The sequence below is a fragment of the Spea bombifrons genome, chromosome 3, assembly GCF_027358695.1.
Source record: "Spea bombifrons isolate aSpeBom1 chromosome 3, aSpeBom1.2.pri, whole genome shotgun sequence".
Taxonomy (NCBI): domain Eukaryota; kingdom Metazoa; phylum Chordata; class Amphibia; order Anura; family Pelobatidae; genus Spea; species Spea bombifrons.
The window spans coordinates 74,310,044-74,332,108 of NC_071089.1; the positions used below are offsets into that span (position 1 = coordinate 74,310,044).

At 40.8% G+C, this 22,065-nt stretch overlaps 1 protein-coding gene across 2 annotated transcripts in view; it reads right to left on the reverse strand.

Annotated features, from left to right (window-relative positions):
• The window catches only part of SMAP1 (small ArfGAP 1), a 118,330-nt gene that overhangs the window by 58,241 nt on the left and 38,024 nt on the right, over window positions 1–22,065 (reverse strand). For both annotated transcript variants that reach the window (XM_053461169.1, XM_053461170.1), the window contains exons 3-4: window positions 19,035–19,120; window positions 11,198–11,273 (exon numbers count right to left, since the gene is read on the reverse strand). In XM_053461169.1, the coding sequence (XP_053317144.1) occupies window positions 11,198–11,273; window positions 19,035–19,120 (162 nt within the window). The remainder of the gene's footprint in view (window positions 1–11,197; window positions 11,274–19,034; window positions 19,121–22,065) is intronic.

A 22,065-nucleotide genomic window follows, 5' to 3' on the forward strand; every position in this document is an offset into this window, starting at 1 on the left:
TTACTTGCGCTGAAATCAAGAAAATTTCCCCGCAATGCACATATTGGCAAGCTAGTATAGCAAAGAAACGCTTTACTATTAAAATGACTACATTGAAACTAAACTGAATTAAACATCGGACTCCCGCTTCTTGTCGGAGAAACAAGTAGTGATAAGGCCCATGCAACTGTATGTCACATCAGGGTAGTGGAATGAAAAACTAATTCGGCAACTTCATGCTTCAAAGGGAATAAATGAAAAAATGTACTTTCCCATGTTCATTTTAGTATAGTTAATTGGATGAACACTCAATAGTCACAATCACATTCAAAACTAAGGTCTTCTGTTTTTCAAAGTCGTCTGATCTCAAGTATAGGTATTTGGCGTAATGGAATACCAACTGAAGGTGGGCTAGGGCCAGAAGCACAAAAAAAAAAAAAATGTACGAAGAAGAACGTGGCTAGAAATGATGTAGGTTTCTTGGTGAACTCAAGAAGATAACAAGCACTTCCTTGTCAACAAATTGACACTTTGAAGTATAACTGAACCAATAGGGCCCTGAAACACCTATTCTCGGAAATTAGTTGATCAAAGGGATCAACGCAGGGACTATGTGACAAGTTCCTCCTTGAGCGAAGTAAGATTCTGCTGCAATATCCACCGAGGAAACATATGGAACAACGGGATATTTGCATGAAACCTTTTAGCTATTCCTTTGATGGTGGTAGATGAGATCAGATGTGGAAAATAGAAAAAGGATGAAAAGTTAAAAAGGACGAATACATACATGATTATATAATAACAAATGGAATACCATCACAAGTGATGGAGGGATTTCAGCATTAGATTAAAAATTGGTAGCGCAAGTTTCTACTTAGACGCCACTGGAATAGTTTTATTAGATGGTAACCGCCATACCTTTAAGGTCATCTGGATAGGTTTATCCAGTGTACCTATACTATAAAAGATAGTGTTTTTATCATAGCGTTTGAGGTTCTAAGTGACAACACACACACACACACACACACACACACACACACACCATGCCAGCCGCCCATATACATAGTTATAAAGTTGGATCAAACAGGTGAACAAAGAGATAAAAAGGAGGATCAATTGAAGTCTGAAGTCAATGACAGCGTTTGTATAGCCAAATTTGTCATCCTGCAATACTGTTTAATTTCAATGTCATCGCTTGGCTAAACCTGAAGCATACAGAGCATAACAAAGCAAGGTTCAGATAATTGCTCTATGGGCATCACATAAATTAATAACAGACGATAAACACCAGCTAATGGGCCATATTCAATGATGGAGGATAAATGTATCGTAAGCATCTGAACGGCAATCCTTCTGTACATTGTAATGAAAAAAATGAGAAAGTATGTAATAGGCCAGATTCATTAACAGAGATAAAATGCGCCTCTGTTTATCTCATATTACTCCACCATAATCCACGAGAGGATTGCGATCTAATTACTTGTAAGACATTCATTTCCTGCATTAAAACAAGCCAATGTGTGTTATTTCTTGTTCTTATGTTGGTGGGATTGAAGGAATAAATACTATTTCTTGGGGGGGGTACAGAGGATATTTAAAAACACTCATTCTACCATATACTCAGACACAAAATCATTTATCAAAAGGAGCCGCTAACCGTTTCTTGATACTGTGCTATTAATGCTCATTTCTTGGTGTTGATGGGTTTATGATTATTATTTGAAAGCATGTGGAGTGCACTGCCAGAACAGCCAACTGGGAAAGAGAAATGGTAAATGGAGACAAAGCTAAATAGGTTTTCCAGTTAGCCGAACAGACACTGAGCAGCCCTGTGCTCACGTACACATGAGCTTAACATGAACAGTTGCTATAATGATAAATCAATGTAGAAGTCTTCCCCCCTGCAGTATCAAAGAGCATAACCTCATTTCAAATGTTGTTCTTTCAGAATTACCCAGAGGTATTAGGTGGAATAGTTATGCTGAAAGCAGATGCCATTTACACACGAAAATAGGTTTCATCTAAAAGCATTCTTTCTCCCTGATTTCTGCATGTGCAGTTGATCACTTTAATGGAACCATTATCCCTCCCGCTCCCTTCACGCTAAAAATGCAACCGAGAAGTGTTCGCACCAAGCACTAAATCTCTACAGCTGTAAACCTGACATTACTCCATGATGCCCTCCAAAAAACAAAAGAAAAAACGAAAACCACAAACAGAAAAATCTTGTAATCAGAGCTCTCTCTCATATACATACACATTATACACACATACATACACACACACACACTATGAGTGTACCTCCTTAATACTGAGTTTAGGTGCTTTACCTGCACCGATTGATAACAGGTGTATTAAATCACACAGGCAGAGGCAGCCATCTCAATAGACAAACATTGGCAGTAGAATGCATTGTAATGAAGAGATCAGTGACTTTAAAGATGGAACTGTCATTGGATGCCACCTTTGCTTGGTATGGACCAAACTATTCTTGTTCTTCACAGTAGAAATAATGTCTAATGAAATTGTAAAAACCGTTAGAAATTAAACTGTGTAAATGAAATAAATGTTTCCAGTTTCTCTCAACTGCATGCATCAATAAGTTGATACCAATAAGCTACAGGCACAAAGTATCTTGATTCAGCTCCCCTGCCCCCATCACAGCTGTAACTGCACTCCCTATTATCAAACATCCTTATATGACCATCTGAAATGTTGGGCTGTCTGGTTGGGTAAATCATTGGTGAGAATCAGCAGACTATTATTTTACCTGAAATTACCGGTATGTTTCTTCTGGCAACTGGGAAATACGTTTCGCATTTAGCAGCAGGTTTATGAAATTCTACAGAAGTTCTAGAAGATAGTCTCATTAAAAATCACTACATAATTGTATGCTCACCGTTTTAACGGCAGGGTTTATGGTACTGCCAAACATAGCCCATCCAACACAACATCCTTAAATGTACTCCAGCAGATTTTCCTTGTTCTATGTAATTGCAGCATTAGGTGCCTTTTCAGGTGCATGGCTCACAGCAACATAATCAGAATGTTTTTTTAATTGAAGAAACAAACACCATGTCATAAAGTTATGGAATACTCAATGTTTAGTATCATATACCGAGTAGATGTGAAGTTGCAGCAAAAAAGGCAAAGACTGATCCAGAACATGGCTTCGGGAGGGGGTCCTCACCCCACACAAGTCTTGATACTAACACACCCAGACACTAACATTTAGTCATCTTTAACCCTAACACTCACACTAACCCACCCAGACACTCACACTAACCCGCCCAGACACTCACACTAACCCGCCCAGACACTCACACTAACCCACCCAGACACAAAAAGATACTGGCAGATGCACACACCCCCCACTCACACAGAAACGCACATCCGTGACACTGCTTTCTTTTTGAAGCTAGGGGCATAAATTGGTAAATCTAGAGACTTTCAAGTCAAGAATTTCCTCTTTATCTGTACCTGTGAAGCATGCTGGAATCCCAGAATCTACCCATGTCGTAGGTGCAATTAAAAACAGAAATTCAAACATCTAACAAGTATATTTTAGTAGTCCAGTCAGGTGCACCCTGGTTTAGAGAATTTTTTTTATTAAGCAGTTTTGTCTTTTAAAATTGTGTGGGTCCCCAATGTTTTATGCACTTAACTCAAGGGAATCCACACACCTGCATTCTTCCCCCTCCCCCCTAGTTCAGCAGCCCCGAGAAGCTGTCAATGCAAACCGCATTTAACTTGTGCTTCAATACGCTATCACACAGACAGCCTGTGCAAGGCAGAATTAGCCTGGATTATCTTTTGTACAATCCTTGATAATGCTGGAGAGAAAAAAAAACCCACAAAACCTCACCTTCATGTTGTGTCTTATTCACGGTCGTGTTGAAGAAAAAAAAAAAAAAAACGCATTTCCTAAACTGGATTTACAGACACATTGACAATGTGACATAAATAATAAATAGATAAGCTTTTGCACGAACCCTCAGGGGGCCAACGCTGATGCCATGAAAAACCTCAGCAAAGATTAATAAAAAAAAAAAAAAGCATTTAAAAAACAAACATCTGTTATGATTGCTTCTTCAAAAATGGATTATGGATTTGAATATTGATGAGGTGATTGATTCTCGCTAATGGTGTGGGGCTAAATGGTCTGGGAGAGAGCCCCTTCTGAGCAGGGAACCTGGATACTCTACAGAATAGATTATGACAGGGTCTGCGGGACAGCCTTCGACCTTCTACACCAGGCATGTCCAAAGTCCGGCCCGCGGGCAAATTGCGGCCCGCGTTCCGGACTGATACGGCCCCCAGGTGAGCCACGGGACTTGGCGTCATCAGCCGGCGCAGGGAGAAGGAAAGCGCGAGATTTGGGCTTTCCTTCTCCCTGCGCCGGCACACACAGCCACAGGGGCATCTGATGAATAAATTGTGTAGGGGAGGGTTAGATTTCAACCCTCGTCTACAGTAACTTTAAACAGGGTTGAAATCTAACCCTCCCCCAGTAGCGTACCTAGCGGGGAGCGGGGGGCGGTCCGCACCGGGTGCCGCTCATCAGAGGGGTGCCAACTTGCCGGCACCCGGCTCCCCTCCAGAGACGGACAGTAATGTCCGCCGCTGGAGGAGCAGGCTCGCAAGGGAGCGGTATCGGAGGTCTTTAACAGACCACCGGCTCCCTTGAGTGATTTTAAGCCGGTTCAAGGATTTCCCTTGAACCTGGCTTAAAATCACTCAAGGGAGCCGGAGGTCTGTTAAAGACCTCCGATACCGCTCCCTTGCGATCCGCGCGGCAACAGCTGTTGTGCGCCGGGGTTTGTTGTCAGATCCCGGCGCACAACACTGAAGCCGCGCCCACCACTGTCCGTGCCCTCTGAACCCCGTGCCCTCGGAAGAAGAAGGAAGAACTGAAGAAGAAGAGGAGCGAAGAGCAGGAAAAGGAGCTGTAAGGAGAAAAGAGGAAAGGTAGGAAAGCATACAGTGAGAGTGGATTGGTGTATGTGTGTGGATTGGTGTATGTGTGTGGATTGGTGTATGTGTGTGGACTGGTGTATGTGTGTGTGGACTGGTGTATGTGTGTGTGGATTGGTGTATGTGCGTGTGGATTGGTGTATGTGCGTGTGGATTGGTGTATGTGCGTGTGGATTGGTGTATGTGCGTGTGGATTGGTATGTGCGTGTGGATTGGTATGTGCGTGTGGATTGGTAAATGTGTGAGAGTGATGGGTGTTATGCTGTACCATTTCCAATGTATTTTTCATTATATAATTATGCTCTAAAGTACATCATAACTCCCATCACTCTATACTGTTCCATGCAGTGGCAGAGCTGGGAGACAGAGGCCTTGCACCCCCACTGCAGGACTCCTGAAAGGTAAGTGAACTTCAAAGAGGGAGAGGGTAGATTGTTAGGAGGGGTAGATAGGGAGAAGGGAGTGAGAAGGGGTAGATAGGGCAGAAGGGAGCGAGAAGGGGTAGATAAGGCAATCATACTCCTATCATGCCAAGTCTGCGAGTGCCTCCTGGAATCTGGGTATGCCTGGGCATGATAGGAATGTGATTGCTGTTAACAATTATATATATATATATATATATATATATATATATATATATATATATTGTTATTTAATTGTTTTGTCCTATTTTGGTGTGTTACTTACTTTAAATAAAAGTGTTAGATTTTTTTATGGTGTGTGGGGGGGGTCATATTCAGTTTCGGCCAGGTAGTTTTAAAGTGTGTGTGTGGGGGGGGGTGCCACATACAGGATCCGCCCCGGGTGCCAAATACTCTAGGTACGACCCTGCCCTCCCCTACACAATTTCTTCATCAGATGCCCTTGTGGCTGTGTGTGCCGGCGCAGGGAGAAGGAAAGCCCAAATCTTGCGATCTCGGACGTCGCTAGATTTGGGCTTTCCTTCTCCCTGCCCTGGCACACACAGCCACAAGGGCATCTGATGAAGAAATTGTAGGCAGTGGCGGAACTACCGGGTCACGACTGCGACCGGGCCCTGGAGTTCTGCCAGTCAGTGGGGCCCAAGGGGTGCCGAGCGGTTGCTGAAAACGACCGCTCGGCACCTCTTGGGCCCCCCTGATTGACAGAAATCCAGGACTCCTCTGCTCGCCGTCGCTGCCACCGCCGCCTGCCTCTGCGCTGCCCAGAGTGCAGTGTTGGAAGCGTGAGGTGTTTGTCTCGAGTGCCGGTGCTTCACGCTGAGCGACGGCATATGACGTCATATGCCGGCACTCAGCAGTGAAGCGCCGGCACCCGAGACAAACGCCTCACGCTCCCAACACAGGAGTTGACAGTAAGTGACCTACAAAGGGGAGTAGGGAGGGAGTGGGTAGATCGTGAGAAGGGGGGGTAGGGAGGGAGGGAGAGGGTAGATCGTGAGAAGGGGGGGTAGGGAGGGAGGGAGAGGGTAGATCGTGAGAAGGGGGTAGGGAGGGAGAGGGGTGATTGTGAGAAGGAGGGGTAGGGAGGAAGAGGGGAGATTGTGAGAAGGAGGGGTAGGGAGAAAGAGGGGAGATTGTGAGAAGGTGGCGTAGGGAGGAAGAGGGGAGATTGTGAGAAGGAGGGGTAGGGGGGAAGAGGGGAGATTGTGGGAAGTTAAATAGTTAATTTGCATTTAATTTTAATGGTTCAGAAAATGTCAGGCAAAATGGTCGGCCCTCGCACATGTTCACTTCATCAAATCTGGCACTCTTCGAAAAAAGTTTGGACATGCCTGTTCTACACAGTGTGCACATGTTTCTTTGCTTTATACACCCCTAATAACCCCGCCCACTTCCTATTCTGTGCTTAAACTACTCAGATAGCCACACCCATGATCATGCTAGCCCCACCCCCAAAGCAGCAAACCCAGTAACTTAGCTGTGGGGCTGCCAGATAGCTCATATTTGTGACCGATTAGCGCACATTTACCGCTGTTTCATTTTTAACCCTATGCAAAAATTACACAGCCTTCTTTTGTTTTTGTGGTGGAACAACAACATCATATGACAGGCAGTATAATAAAAAAAAAAAAAAAAAAAAAAAAAAACACAATGGACTTTGCGCTTTTAAATACGGTATCACAGAGGCAGATGTTATGTTATAATACATTTAAGCAGGTCTTTCCTATATAGCCGACGTTTATTGCTTTATAGATTCCATGTGTGCCGCTTGGCGACACCAGTAGCCCAGTTAAATCAATAAGTCACTACGAAACCTGGAAATAGTGGATTACATTTTCCCAACACTGTCAGGACAATTAGCCACAAGAAAGCCAGCTATTGCCATGTAAGAAAGTACACAACAGATCTATTTGGCAGAATTAAAACTGATATTTAGTGCCCTGCACCATTTAATATTATTGACCTCATTTTGTTTTGTCCTCACTCACCACAGTCTTTCAGATCCTTTAGTCTAAGCACTCTACTCCCTAGTTGTACATGATCGGGAGGAATCACAAAAGCAAAATAAAAAAGGCCAAAAAAAATAGTTTTAGAATAAAATAGTATGCGACGTATGACAAAATGATATACAAAAGCTAACAGAATGCAGACTGACAGGGTATGAATGAACAGAGCGTAAGTAGGCTTTATGTGCAAGTCAACTTCCCATGCAAAAATCTTAACATCCCAAAGGAGAAACTGCCTCATCCAATCGGCAATTCTTTGCAATTGCAAAGAAGGTCAGGTTTATACATATTAATCACTACGAATCATGTACACATTCTAACCTGAAGCACCAACGTAGTTAAAGAAAAAAAAAAATGAAAACGGCACAAAAAAGGAGTAGAAAAATATGCCAATGAGGCATGTAAAAATAGAAACTAAAAAAAAAAAAAAAAAAAATTAAAAGACTTTGCCGAAGGAGCTAGTAAAAAAGGCAATGAAAGGTCATGAGCTTTACACTCGTCTAGCTCTGATCGGATATATGTTATGTTTAAGTAACAGCGACATCCATTAGCTAGTCCTGTTGACAGGCATTAGGCAAGCAGACCCATTTTGCCTTTTGAGCTATTAAAAAACACAAATTACATTTCTATCTACTGAAGAAAAAAAAAACAAACAAAAAAACAGCATTGTTGAAACCACCACACGTTTTATATACACCATTGTCCCACCCTATTTTTGTCCCTCATATAACCCATAGACTGAAAATCCCATCTATCTATCCAATCACATAACTAGAATCTTTAGAACACAGTAAAATTTGTATTTAAGAAACATCATGCATGTACACATTTCACTACTACTCACATGTGCAAAAACTGTCACAAATAGGACGATAATGTTTGGGGTTTTAAATAAATATTTACATGAACAACATATTTGGCTTCCATTAGTTTCAGATTGTATCAAGGAGATCTGGACACAACTTTACACCTAGTTAACTCAATTGTTCAGTTACTGGGTCAGATGTCTAGAAAACTGCTTTCATATATTTAGGTGGGCTGTTTTTTTTGTTTGTTTTTTTTTAACGGAAAATAGCAGTTGCTATGAGAAACAAGTAATGTTTGCTAAACCAGTACTTGTGTTTGATCTGTTAGTGTCAGTTACATGACTGTGCCCTAGGTGGTAAAATTTTCAAAAGTGTAGCTATTAAGTAGGTCATTCAATTGGGCTTCTTATTTCTCAGTCTTTAAAAGCCATATTTAATATCTAGGTCTGGTATATGTCAGCATATCCACCTCTATAACAGTGTTCATCTATTACTATTCCAATCTCAGCTAGGATTTGCTTTACTGTTGATTCCAATGGGGCCAAAGGCTATGGAACTTCCAAGGAACGGAGCTGTGAATAGCTAGTTAAATATACCGTATTTCCCCATGTATAAGACGCACCTTTTTTAGAAAAATTTGGGGCGTCTTATACAGTGGTGGTATATATATATATTTTTTTTTACTAAAAAAGGGACTGGAAAGGGGACCTGCTTACCTGTTTTGATCAGCAGCGTCTCCTGATCCTCCACGGAGACACAGGAACCCAGTGGAGTCACGTGAATGCACATCGCATCATATGACTCCACTCAGTTCCTGCTCAAGCAAGGCAGAGGGGAAACAGCCCCCACGGAAGTCTATGAGCGGCAGCAGAAGATCTGCAGTTCAGGTAAGGTGTGGGTGTGTGGGCGAGAGCATGGATCCATGTGTAGGGGGAACACGGAGGCTGAAAGTGATTTGCATGTACTGGCAGCCTGAGCATGATAGGAGTGTGATTGCTAACAATTGCTAGCAGCTAACATCAAATTCACTCATACCATGCCCAGGAAGCCAATACAATAACTTCATGTAATATGTAATAAAGACGTCTTATACAAGGGAGCATCTTATACTTGGGGAAATACGGTATATTAGCATAATATTGTTATTGCCATGCACTCATTGACTATTCAGAGACTCTATATCAAATTAAACATACCAGCTTATGTTTTATGTTAAAGGTTTTCTATGCAATAACAGATCTATTTATAGGGCAAGAGAAAACGCAAGTTTGACTTGCTTTTTAATTAACCAAAGATTAAACGAGCTGGGATTTCTACCTGTATTATGAATTCTGCCTTAAGCCTACATTGTTCACAGCAATACTAAGCATATGGATTAAAACAGAAGTGTGAACACAATAAGACTATTTGTGACAGATCACATTGAAAATGTTTGTATACGTACATAAATGTAATTAAAAAAATGGAATTAAAATAAATTGAAACGTGAACTGCCTAATCATTACAGAATTGCAATCAAGAAGGGAAAAAAAAGTGTTTGCCTCCGGTTAAAGTAGAAAACCTGTGCTCTCATCAAAAGATTTTTGTTTTCTGAAGTCCGTGCTGATGATGCTTCTGAATCATAATAAAAAGTAGGGGGTGAACCAAAACGTCCTCAAAAGGAGACACAGTGGAAACCGGACCTGAAGTCATCTGTAGGCCATCCCATCCTTTACTCGGCCAAAGCTTGATGGGGCTCATGAAGCTATGAAGACCACTGCAGTCTTCAAAGAGAGACAAGGACCAGAAGCCACCACAGTCTACCATAAAAGTCAATTCCAACCTGACATTGTAATGCTTCATAAAAATAAAGCCAAACAAAAACCCAAGCTATATACAAAATCAAATCGGCACGCATACACAAAAAGAAAAGGTGCATTTTGTGGAGAGATGGAACAATTAGATTAGGTTACAAAATAGGATTATGTGGAAAAACTTGCTGCTATTGCTTTGCTGGATAGGTCTCTAACTCGCAGGGGGATCATGCAGCACACAGCACCAATCTATACATAAGCCCTTTCTTCATTCAATCAAAATATCATCTTTTATTTAACAGCAACTTCCCAAAAAAAAATTGTTTGGATAAAAAAAAAAAAAAAAAGTCTGAGTGGTGTGCGACACCAGGACACTTGGGTGTTTTTACACATTTTAATAGAGCTACAAATTTGAATTTCTACATATGGAATAAATACACATGAACACCTTTTGCCTGCACCTGCACACACCTATACAACGCACAGCCTACGACCCTTGGCCCTGAGAGATCAGCGACCATCTGGCAAAGATCTCTCATCATTCGATCCATGCGGGCTTTCAGGAAGACTGAACTTTGGATTATGCTGCTATGTATATTCCTATAGACTTGCATAGAGATCACAGTGTATGATCAGTGCCTCATCAGAGCGATTGGATATCCCAGCAGGGTCTGGACAGACTTCAACTGTTTATTCTAATTTAATGTGGTTCAATTTATATGCGAGTCGAGAGAAGAGCCTACAATTAAACATTTTAAGCTAAACATTTTAAGCTTACACTTTCTAAGCAAAGTTACTGGAAAGAAAATGTCACATGACTGTTACGTCAGCAGAATTCACAGTAGTATTTCTACTATTACGTGCAACCAAAGAATGGTTCATTGAGCAATGTACTTTTGTAAACTACTGACACACCAGACCAGAGTCTCTGTTCCAATACTGATTTTTATACGACATTGTGACTAATTTATTCTCATTGAACGGATTTTATTTATATGCGATACAAATAACGCCCCCCCCCCCAAAAAAAAAGCAGGCTTCTAATAATCAGTGAATATGTATTAATAAATGCATTCACATTTTTCATATGGACTGATGAGTATGAAACCTATGACCTTATCTTTGCAGTTTTTAACAATAGATGTGTTCACACCTAGCAGTACCGCGTATCTTTGGCGGTAGAGCCATTCTTTTCGATAAAAGAAAACTGTACTTACGTTGATCGCTGTGGATGCATTCTTGTCATAATATTTCTTCCTTTCATATTTATCTCGGATGAAGAACTCCACAGATCTAGTGTATAAGTTAAGGAGCAAACCTGTAACCCTGGGACATTTAGAACACAGCATGAGAAGGGTGCAGGAACAAATATTTAAAAAATACAATATTCAGTATGTTTTGTACTAAAATGTGCAACATACATGATACATGCATATATGTTTAAAATAAACCCATGTACTTGTCCACACAATATTCAGTGCGGTAAGTTAATGACAAGTAAACAGATTATTTCTGTTTAGGACCCATGAGTCCTCCTCCGTGCCCCGTGCATTAGGTTACCAGTTCCGAATGGCAATCTGATGGCAGCAAGCAACATGAACCCCTCCTCCACAGTGTTAAAGCTGGAGCCATAACATACAACACCGAGTATAATATGCACCAGTCTATAATACACATAAGATATTTGCTCAGAGTAGTTGCAGTTTACAATCCGTCCACGTGTCTATTTACAGAACACAGACGTGATATACTCTATTTCCTAGAGTTATTTTAAAAAGCTTAGGATCATCATCATATGGATAATAAACCCTGCTATGTTTATATCTTAAGTGCTGTTGGTGATAACTACTTACTCAGATGCTGGATTGCTAACCACTTACTGACAAAGCCGTTCCTAGTGGCATCAAGGGCTGATCACCTTATTGGTTGGTAGGACATTGCTTATGGGCCTGTGCCTACCCCAGCCAGCTGGGGAGACTGGAAGCCTGAATATAACATCAAGGACCGGTTAAGGTTTGAATCTTTATAGCAGATATTATGGACAGACTACATGGGACCAGTGGTCAAGTCATATTTTGCAATGTTAACTCCTAAAGATCTCCCCCCGAAAAAGCTTTCCCCTCCCCAGTGAAGGGGACTCAAGTTTTTTTTCTATATGGCAGTTTTTGTGAATAAGGTACCTAATTGGGCTTTGGTTACTTGAAGAAGCAGAAAAATGTGCTTAAAAAGGTACCACCTTTCCTCGACAGACTTTGGTCACTAAAAGGGGTACTTAGTAGGCTAAGCTGGAGTCAGAGCAGGCATGCATGAAGCCAGGGTATTTTCTTGTTTGCAATAATATGTGGCTTTTGTAAGTTTGCTTGACATTCTTTGTAGCATATATATTTACAGGATTACACACCGTCACACGTGATGCAATAGGAGCCGTGTTCTGATCTTTGAGAGGCTTTGAAAACGAGAGCTGGCTTCACAAATAAAAGAGGGTCTTGGGTAGGTGAAACAGAAAAACGAAGCTACTATTTATGAGATATTTTGTGACACAAGATAAAGGATTTAAAACAATGCTGGGAGTTCCCTTTAATAGTGTTTGCACTAAACTCATATGGGTACGTAACATTGCAATTGATGTATTATTCCAGTTATATATTCAACATACATTCACAAACTGATTCAGATCATTTTCTCTTTTCAAAGACTACGCCACTGTAGACCTGAACTGAATTATTTTGGGACCGACAACAGATTATGTAAGTCACAGAATTTGGCATTATCCGATTTATGTTTTGCATTTAAGTTTGATCACTAAAAAAAATAAACAAACAAATGTCTTATGAAACATTCATGATGTAGGGTGAAATAAATCCATACATCAACTGCAGCAATATTAAACAGGGCAAAATATCCCCAAGCTAGTAAACAAAATTCAAACACTGCTTTGAAAGAAGAAAAATTGGGTAACTGGTCACTTGGAACAAAACACAGCAAGAATAGTAAACTGCTAGAACTGCAAGGAGATAATACAGAACATCAACTAAATACACAGTGCAAAAGAAAGACAGTGGTATGGATTTACCATATTTGCTTGATTACAAGACTACGTTTTTTTCATAATAAAAAAAAAGCGACCGTGTCTTATAACCAAGGTCATATTTTATTCAGACCTCAGATCCTCTGTTATAGCACTTCCGCTGCCTACTATAGCCTCCCCGGACACATTACTTGCCAGACTCTGAAATGCAAGCCAATATGCAGACACACATAGGCACGGGTCAAGTGAGTTACGCAACACTCTCACTAAGGAACACCATACCCAACTATATTTGTATGAACCTAATTCCAAAGCCAGTATGCTAATAAATAAATAAATAAAAATATATATATATATATCTCGATATATGGAGCTTTAATGCCTATAGCATAAGGCAGGGCTTGACAAATTTGTTGTGAATCTAGGCGCCAGGTAAAAAAGTTAGGAGCCAGGATTTTTTTAAAACTAACTTTCAGGTCAGTGCTGTTTGTTTTTTTTTTTTTTAAATACATTTTTTTCATTTTTTTAACTCTTTCGATGCTGATGTTCCATTGGAGCACAGCATTGACAGATATTTAATCCCCACAAGCTTGTGGGAACAAATGTTAACCCCTGCAATGCCACAAATGTTTCATACACAATTGTGGCATTGAAGGGGTTAACGCTGCGCTGTCGCTCCCATGGAGCGATCAGGCAGCTGGGGGGTGTTGGGTGAGGTCCCCAGACTTGTGTGGGGACCCAATCAACACACAAACCCCTTCCCTGAGGCTGCCTGTGGCAGCTGAAAACAATTGCTGCTTTTCCAGCAACCGCGTTTTCAGCCTACAGGATCACTCCGTGGGAGTGATCTCAGGCTCGGGCTCGGAGTGGCTGTGCGGTCTGCCCAGACTTCTGGGCAGACGGCACCAGCGCCCCCGTGTGGTGACTCAGCCTCTTACATCCACAATTTTTTCTGGATGTAAGAGGCTGACAAAACCTAGGCGCCAGGACAAAATTCTCTGTCGCCATGGCGACCTGGCGCCTGGGATTTGTCGAGCCCTGGCATAAGGTTGTTCAATCCGTGCCTTTGAGTACGCATGTGAGTGATGTGGCTTGAACACCTTTGTTCACAAAATCGAAACAAATGACTTTGTTCTGTTTAAGGAGAAACAGGTGCCCTAACGGAGTCTATAAACTGGTAGTTTGCTGGCAAGATCCGCACTAAGCCATCTGAGAATTTAACATCTGAGAGTTTCATATGTGGATCGAGTGAAAGCTCAGCCCTTCCCTGCAAGAAATGATCAGGAGGTTGTCCCTTCACATTATGGTGGTAAGAAAGACTACTTTAACAATTGCAGAGGTCAGTCAATGGGTTTGGGAATGAGTTTAGTAAATTACAGAGCACCCATATAAACTCCTCACAAAGTATGTATATGGTGGCTTGAAATAGAAAGAAGATGCTTTGAAGGAGACAGAAGATGCATTAATCTCCTGCCCTCACCTGTTCTCGAATTGTGAAAGACGATTATAGAGTTACGCAGGATTTGGGTATAGATGTCACATTAAATACAGGCTATTTGCACAAGAACAAAAGAAGCTGACAAGACTAGCGTGTTATTAAATTTCAAATCCATTTTCATTCTTCTCACCTTTACCATTACATAAGGGGTTACATTGTTAGACATGGCAACCATAGTGGCAGCTTCATGTGAATAGGGGCAGATTGTGTGAACTCTAGGTGGCAGGGGAGATATGTCTGACAAGGAAAGACATTTAAAGAAAAAACTGATATCCATTAGTATTAGAATGTGTTCTTTGCATTGTTGGCTTAAAGGGACAGTCTCTAGTACAGACAAACGAGTGAAGAAAGTATGTTACAATATTTTAGTGTGCACTCTTCAACCTGTAAGATAAAATTCAAGTACTTACCTTAAATGAACCTCTCTTGTTTCTGCATCTCTCATGGCTGCTTGGAGCCTGTGTCCCCCACCTAAATTAATGCTTCCTGTGCAGGCAGACAGTATACCGCACATGTGCACTGGCAACCAGGCAATGTGTTCCGTCAACAATTCCTTCAGGTACAGGAGCACTTTTTATTTGAAAAATATTTTACTCATCTACAAAAGCTAATGAAAAGGCAGCTAAATAGATATCTAATATTTATCCTGGGTTTAGAAATACCCAATGTTTTTAGGTGTTATTTCAAGTTACAGTTGCTTCAAGTACAAGCAGCATATTGCCATTTCCAAACTTTTCTTTTTTGTTATCTGGACATATTTGAAGCCGAATTTTTCAATTTACCTCAATAAAACCACATAAATGTTTAAAAACTAGACAACCCAGGGTCTCTCAAATACTGGCATTTTAACCATATTTCACCACTAGCCTTTTTCAAAGTTTGCAGTAGTGTTTTTTTTTTTTTTTTTTTTTTAAAAAGGTACTTTAGGTATGAATTTACAGCTCCTGATACAAGTCACTGCTAAACACCATACCAGTATGTATTCAGTAACATCTCCCGAGTACAGTAATAGCACCCATGCATAGGTTTGTCTGGTTGTTTGTGGACTAAAAGGGACACATTTGGGAGGTGTGCGTTTTTCCCCCAAATGTTGATTTTTGACATTTGGTCATCCTGTGCCCATGGTCTATTTGAGACATCTTTGAAACATGCCAGTTCAATGTAACCCAAAGAAACATTTTTAAATACTACATTTGTAATTATATTTAAACTTAATTTTATTGATCACAATGATTAGTGAGCTGAGCTCCATTGACCTGCATGGTTGTCTGCAGTACCTGTAGCCAACCTGGAGGCTGGGAATACTAATTTTGTTAGAGGGAGCATGTCTCTAAGAAGCGGTGTTTTAAAACACTTAGCAGCGATCAAATGAGGCACTGACTTTTTTTCCCCCCGTTGCTGAGGCATTTCAGCAACACTGGCTTAGATCAGGCATATAGCCTTTTAATATGGTGAATAGTATAGTTCAATATGGTGAATACGATCACACAATACTTTCACACAAACATCTACATATTCAGAAGCACTATATTAAACGAACCTTTTGATTAGAAAGCTATACAGCAGTAGATACCGGTAAAATCGGGCCTCGATCATATACAATCATAAAACTGTCTCAAAAAGGATGTCTATATACACACGAAGATGAACTGAACATGATCATTCAGTAAAACTGTAAGTAAAGATAAGCACTATTTCAACTAAACAAATACGAGAAAAAGCTAAAAAGGCAAAGCTTTGCTGACAATTGAACGGTGACAGGAAACGCAAACATGTGAACTGTTGCTAGCCTCTTAACACCGATGCTTCCAGATGTTTGAAGGCCGAGAGTCTTTTAGGGTGAGAAGACTTTAGAACAGCAAAGTGTCACCTCTTACATCAAGAAACATAGGTTTCCATGTCAACTGTATTAAAAGCTCAGTTTTGGGACATCACCAGTTTACCTAGAGAAAATACACCAATACCAGCAAGATAAACAAGTATAGACGCGAGGGAGAAGGGGAAGAAAATGGTAACCAGAACAAGCAGATGCTATTTTGATTCTGCTACCTTTACTCATAGAACAAAATGTATGATTGTGGGTCATTTAGGTTATCATGGTCACACAAATACTGATCTTTTAGCAGAGAACAGAAGTATTACACTGGTATTATACCAGGGAGCATTCCAATGAACTGACCTAGACAGTTTTCTTAAGGCATGTTATGAAAGATAAGGTCATTTACATTAAAAGGTACCATCAAAAAAGGCTGAACACTGTGTGGGATGAGAATCGGCCCATTCTTAAAAGCCCAGAGGACGAGTCAAACCTTGAGCTCCCAAGATATGGACAGAACCACAGCTACAAGCGTTAACATATAATCCAATAAATATCCCATAAATCCTAATGACTAACGATATTTTTCAACACTAATCTACACTGAAGCTATAGTAATTTAGTAAAACAATATCTATGGGTAATTCCACATCTTTATTATTCCTACTGTAAAGTGTCCATAGTGCCCCTACAAGAAGGACTAATACAAAACTGACAATATACATAGCCAACCACCAATACAACCTGCTTTGCGGCCTCTATAATCAAGGAGTCCCCCATGCAGAGGTGACCGTCAAAGTGAGGAAGAATCCGCATTAGCAGCAACCCCCCCCCCCAAAACTCTACCTCCCCCCTCCAAAAAAAGTAAACCCCATTAATTTTCTCTGTAACAATGAGAAGAGCACAAGGCCCAGTGGTATGGCCAGGTGGCTGTTGATAACTATACACAAGCCCCTTCACATTGGCATGTGAGCTGGAGCTCTTATTAAACATGCAGTTTGTCTTTCAGTGAACATTGCTGCTTTGCAGACAATTAAATTACCATTTAGTCCCTCAGTAAAGTAAATCATATTGAAGTAAATCTTACGTTTGCAGGCGCATCCCATTGACAACAGAATAACATTGAAAAGATCAAACAACCTCAAAGGAGTAGAGCTGCTGATTAGGTCTGCTGCACAAAAGATCTCAGGAAACTAAATTAAAATTTTCAGATAAGACCTGAAATCCTAATAATGAAAAGCTTAATGTAAAACTATCATTTGTCATTTAACGGTATGCACAGACTATAATTAACGGCATCCCACAAGAGAAATTACACTCTTCCAACTTAACATACCAAATTGCTTTCACTTCTTACACTGCTGGGACTATAAAACAGTGAGAGGGGCAAATAACTATGAGGATTCGAGAATGTGCCCGCTGACAAAAGACATCTGGATAAGGGGTGCATTGGGACTGGAAATACATTGGTCAACTGTTGTTCAAGTTCAACAGGCAAGACAATTAGGTGAATAGGCAGTAATTGTGTTACCCCGGATAATCAATCACGCTCCTAACAGAAAATACAAGCAAGGCTAACAGGGGATTGCAGAATGAAAGGTCACACACTGAAGAGGTTATCAACTCATTCGGGCCTCAGAAGCACAGCAGCTAATGTAGTAATCAAAAGGTCTTGACCGATAATTGTCTGAACATAATCATACCGTAAAAAACAGTCATATTAGGAAGCAGTTTTTTCGTTAAATGAATGCGTTTCTTTTACTCAATCGAGTCTCAAAAGCCTGGGGGGGCACGTAAAAAAAAAAACCTGGTAAAAGCCTTCGAAATACGGCATTTAAATACGTTCACGGCCAAGATCCTTGAAGTGGGCAAAGAAGGGGTTTAACGTATAGCATCAATCTGGGGTATAAGTCAAACGCAGTCCAATTCCCATGAATGGATAGGATACACCACACAATGGCCCAGAACTGCCCTTTTCTTTATAAACATGTCCGTACATCTCAATACTCGCTTGTTTTATTACATCCGCTGGGAAAAGTATAATGAAGAACAGTTATTACAATAATTTGTCAACAGTAATCCCCTACAGATAATGTTCCAATTTGGTGGCCTCATGAAAAAGTAAGTTGTTTTTTTTTTTTGGTTTGTTTTTTTACATAACAGAGTTTTAACTGCGGAACTCCTTATCCAACCCTATTCCAACATGAATCAATGGGGTTACATGTATTCACTATGGAAACATGGCCACTGATTGGCTGCTTAAAGCATTTCACTAGGAGCGAGTACCGTGCATTTTGAGATTCAAACCCGCAACTCCCATTGAACTATCCTAGAGCCAGCGCTGGAGACAAACACTCCTACAAATCAACTAGCATATTAGGATATTAGCATACGGAGGCATCCTGCAGAATCCCGCGTTCATTCTCAAAGAGGTGGGGCATGTTAATTTAAAGAGTACACTCTGATGGCTGGAATGCCCCTTTAAAGGTAGATTATGGTAAGCAAGAGCACGTCATCTGTACAATTTAAAAGAATTTGGAGAAATAATCCAAAAAATAACTTTAGTTTGACATACCTGTAAATTAGGTTACACGGATATAAATCAAGACACGTTCCTAAAAATAAAAGGAAATCTGATGCAAATGCAACAAAGTATAAGATGAAGCATGGTATTGCATTTAATCATATCCGATTGGTGCATTGAAAGGATACTGGTCTGTCTGAGGTCTCCGGAAGTTCTCTGGAAGATTGCCTTCATACAGAACTCTGGCCTTGGTATTTCCCATGTCCTGCATGCACTAAAGAGAGGGAAAACAACATTACAAAGGTCAACTTTCACTTTTGGAACCAAAAAATAAGCCATCTTGAAATATGTTGCAGACTTTCAAGTATTGTTCCAATCACATGGTATATGAAACAGATTGAATACTGAATATGTACAAATTCTTGCCCTAGGAATCAGATTCACATACTACAGGATCACTGTCATAGATGAGCTACCTTATGGCATCACGTTTGAATGAAAACCAAAGGGTTATACAAAGTAACATCCTTTTCCAGTTTTCAGACACTTCATTAATAGCCATATATAACTAATATCTAATAATACAGATATTTTGTATTCTCCCTCATTGAAACAGCCCTTACTGAATCCGCAACTCTATAAATAAAACTTAACATACCGTATTTGCTCGATTATAAGACGAGGTTTTTTTCAGAGCAAATGCTCTGAAAAATACCCCTCGTCTTCTAATCGGGGTCGTCTTCTAATCAGACCTCAAATAGAGGTCTGATTAGGAGACTAAGATCCAGATCCCCCGCACCGCTGCAGGGGACCTGGATCCTCCTGTCGTCGCCGCCCCCCCCCCCAATTTAACGCCCCCCCACACACACACACTTACCGGTGCTTCCGGAGGTGAAGTTGGCAGCGGGGGTTTGTATGCGTCCATCGCAAATACCTTCCCCGACTGTCAGAGATCGGAGTTCCCCGCACCAGTGCGGGGAACTCTGATCTCTGACAGCCGGGGAAGGTATTTGCGGCGGACGCATACAAACCCCCGCTGCCAACTCCACCTCCTTCCGGCTGCCGCGGAATGAGACGTCAACCCGCTGCCCCGGCAATACAGCAGGAAATTGGAAGCACCGGTAAGTAAGTGTGTGTGTGTGTGTGTGTGTGTGTGTGTGTGTGTAGGGCATTTCTGGAATGCCTTATACCCCTATATGCCACTCTGGCACTTAGGGGGTTAAAAGGCATATTATGGGGCAGAGTGGCATATAGGGAGGTATAAGGCATTTCAGGAGGCAGAGTGGCGTTAAGGGGGCATTTAATAGAGCACTCTGCCTCCTGAAATGCCTTATACCTCCCTATATGCCACTCTGCCCCATAATATGCCTTTTAACCCCCTAAATGCCAGAGTGGCATATAGGGGTATAAGGCATTTCTGGAGGCAGAGTGCTCTATACAATGCCTTTTAACTCCCTTAATGCCACTCTGCCTCCTGGAATGCCTTATACCTCCCTATATGCCACTCTGCCCCATAATATGCATTTTAACCCCCTAAATGCCAGAATGGGATATAGGGGTATAAGGCATTTCTGGAGGCAGAGTGGCATATAGGGGGTCAAAAGGCGTACCATGGGGCACAGTGGCATATAGAGGGTTAAAAGGCATATCATGGGCCACAGTGCCATATTGGAGTGGCAAGCCTGGGGGCAGATGTGCGTAACTGGGGGACAGGTTGGAAAATACAAGAAATAAAAACAAAAAAAAAATCTTTTTCTCAATCATAGCTTTTATTAAAAAAAATTGTTTACATGAATTAACATTTACTGGTAAAACTTTTTTCCTTTAGGGTCGTCTTATATTCAGGCTTTTTCTTTTTTTCCTAAGTTAATATTCAGATTTTGGGGGGTCGTCTTATAATCAGGGTCGTCTTATAATCGAGCAAATACGGTAATAATGTTATAGCCGGCTGCAAAAAATGTTTGGAGGCTGGTATTTCTGCCAAAAGGGGTGTTATTACTGATTGGTGAGTGACCAAATCTCTGCATTTTCATCAGTTCTTTTCTGAATACTGTTAATAGATTAAAAACAAACTAAAACGCTGAGATACCAATTTCTGTGAATGCAATGCTAGAGAATTTCCACCAAACCAACGGAATGAAACTGTTAGGGTCTTGCTTGATGTTGTGGGTTTTATTTTAGACTCTTACTATACATTTTGTACATGCTGATTGTTAATAAATATACATGAAGGGATTTCAGAGCAATGGATTAAGAACAGGATCCCTTTCAAAGAAAGTATGATTTAATGATGTGATAGGCACACTGATCAAATGAAGAAGGGTAGCATAGAACCGAGGGAAGGCATGGAATGCTAATTATCAGCTCATGGGAAAGCTTTTTCACTCTTATTCTCATTGCATCACAAATAATGTTTCCCACTTCCACCGTAATGAGATTTCAATTACAGTGCAAAGGAGGGCGCCACGCTTCATCCTAGTATCCAATTAGGATTCAATGACTCCCACTTCACGTCACTAGCCTGTTACTCAGCATGCTTGCTTTAATGGAGGCTGCGGCATAAATGAGTGCCTTCGTGGATCCACAAACCAACAACTCACTTTTCTATAAAGAGTATTACTGCTGATTCATTTACCGTATTTCCCCATGTATAAGACGTACTTTTGTTTTCAAAAAAGTTTGGGGTCTAAAAAATGGGTGCGTCATATACAGTGGTTGTAGATTGCAGTTACTACTTCCCAGTACCAAAGTTAGGGGAGGTGGGGGTTAATTTAGGGGCAGTTAGTTAATGGGGTCCTTAGGGTTCATTTAGGGGCAGTTAATGGATGGGAGTGGTGAGGACGACGAGTATGAATTTTATGATACATTTTTTTTCAAGTTTCAGGCTCCAAAATTGCTTATACAAACCTTATTAGCTATACCCAGCTACCATGTTTGTGTAGTAGAGAGAATGGTACATGCAAACCCATACAAAGCACTATGGGTATGTGAGCGCGCACAACACACTTATCACCTTGCATCTCTGGGCATGAAATGAAAAGGTATTTAGCTGTACTTGTCCAAAAAAATAAAAAATAAATAAATAATAAAAAAAATGTTATCTTTAGTTTAAGGCGATATCTCAGCATTAAGTTTCTCATTCCTTCTAAGTAAGAGCCCTCGGAGGTACTGAAAACTTAAGGGAGACTAGATCTTCTGAGTTGATCTAACTAAAGGCAT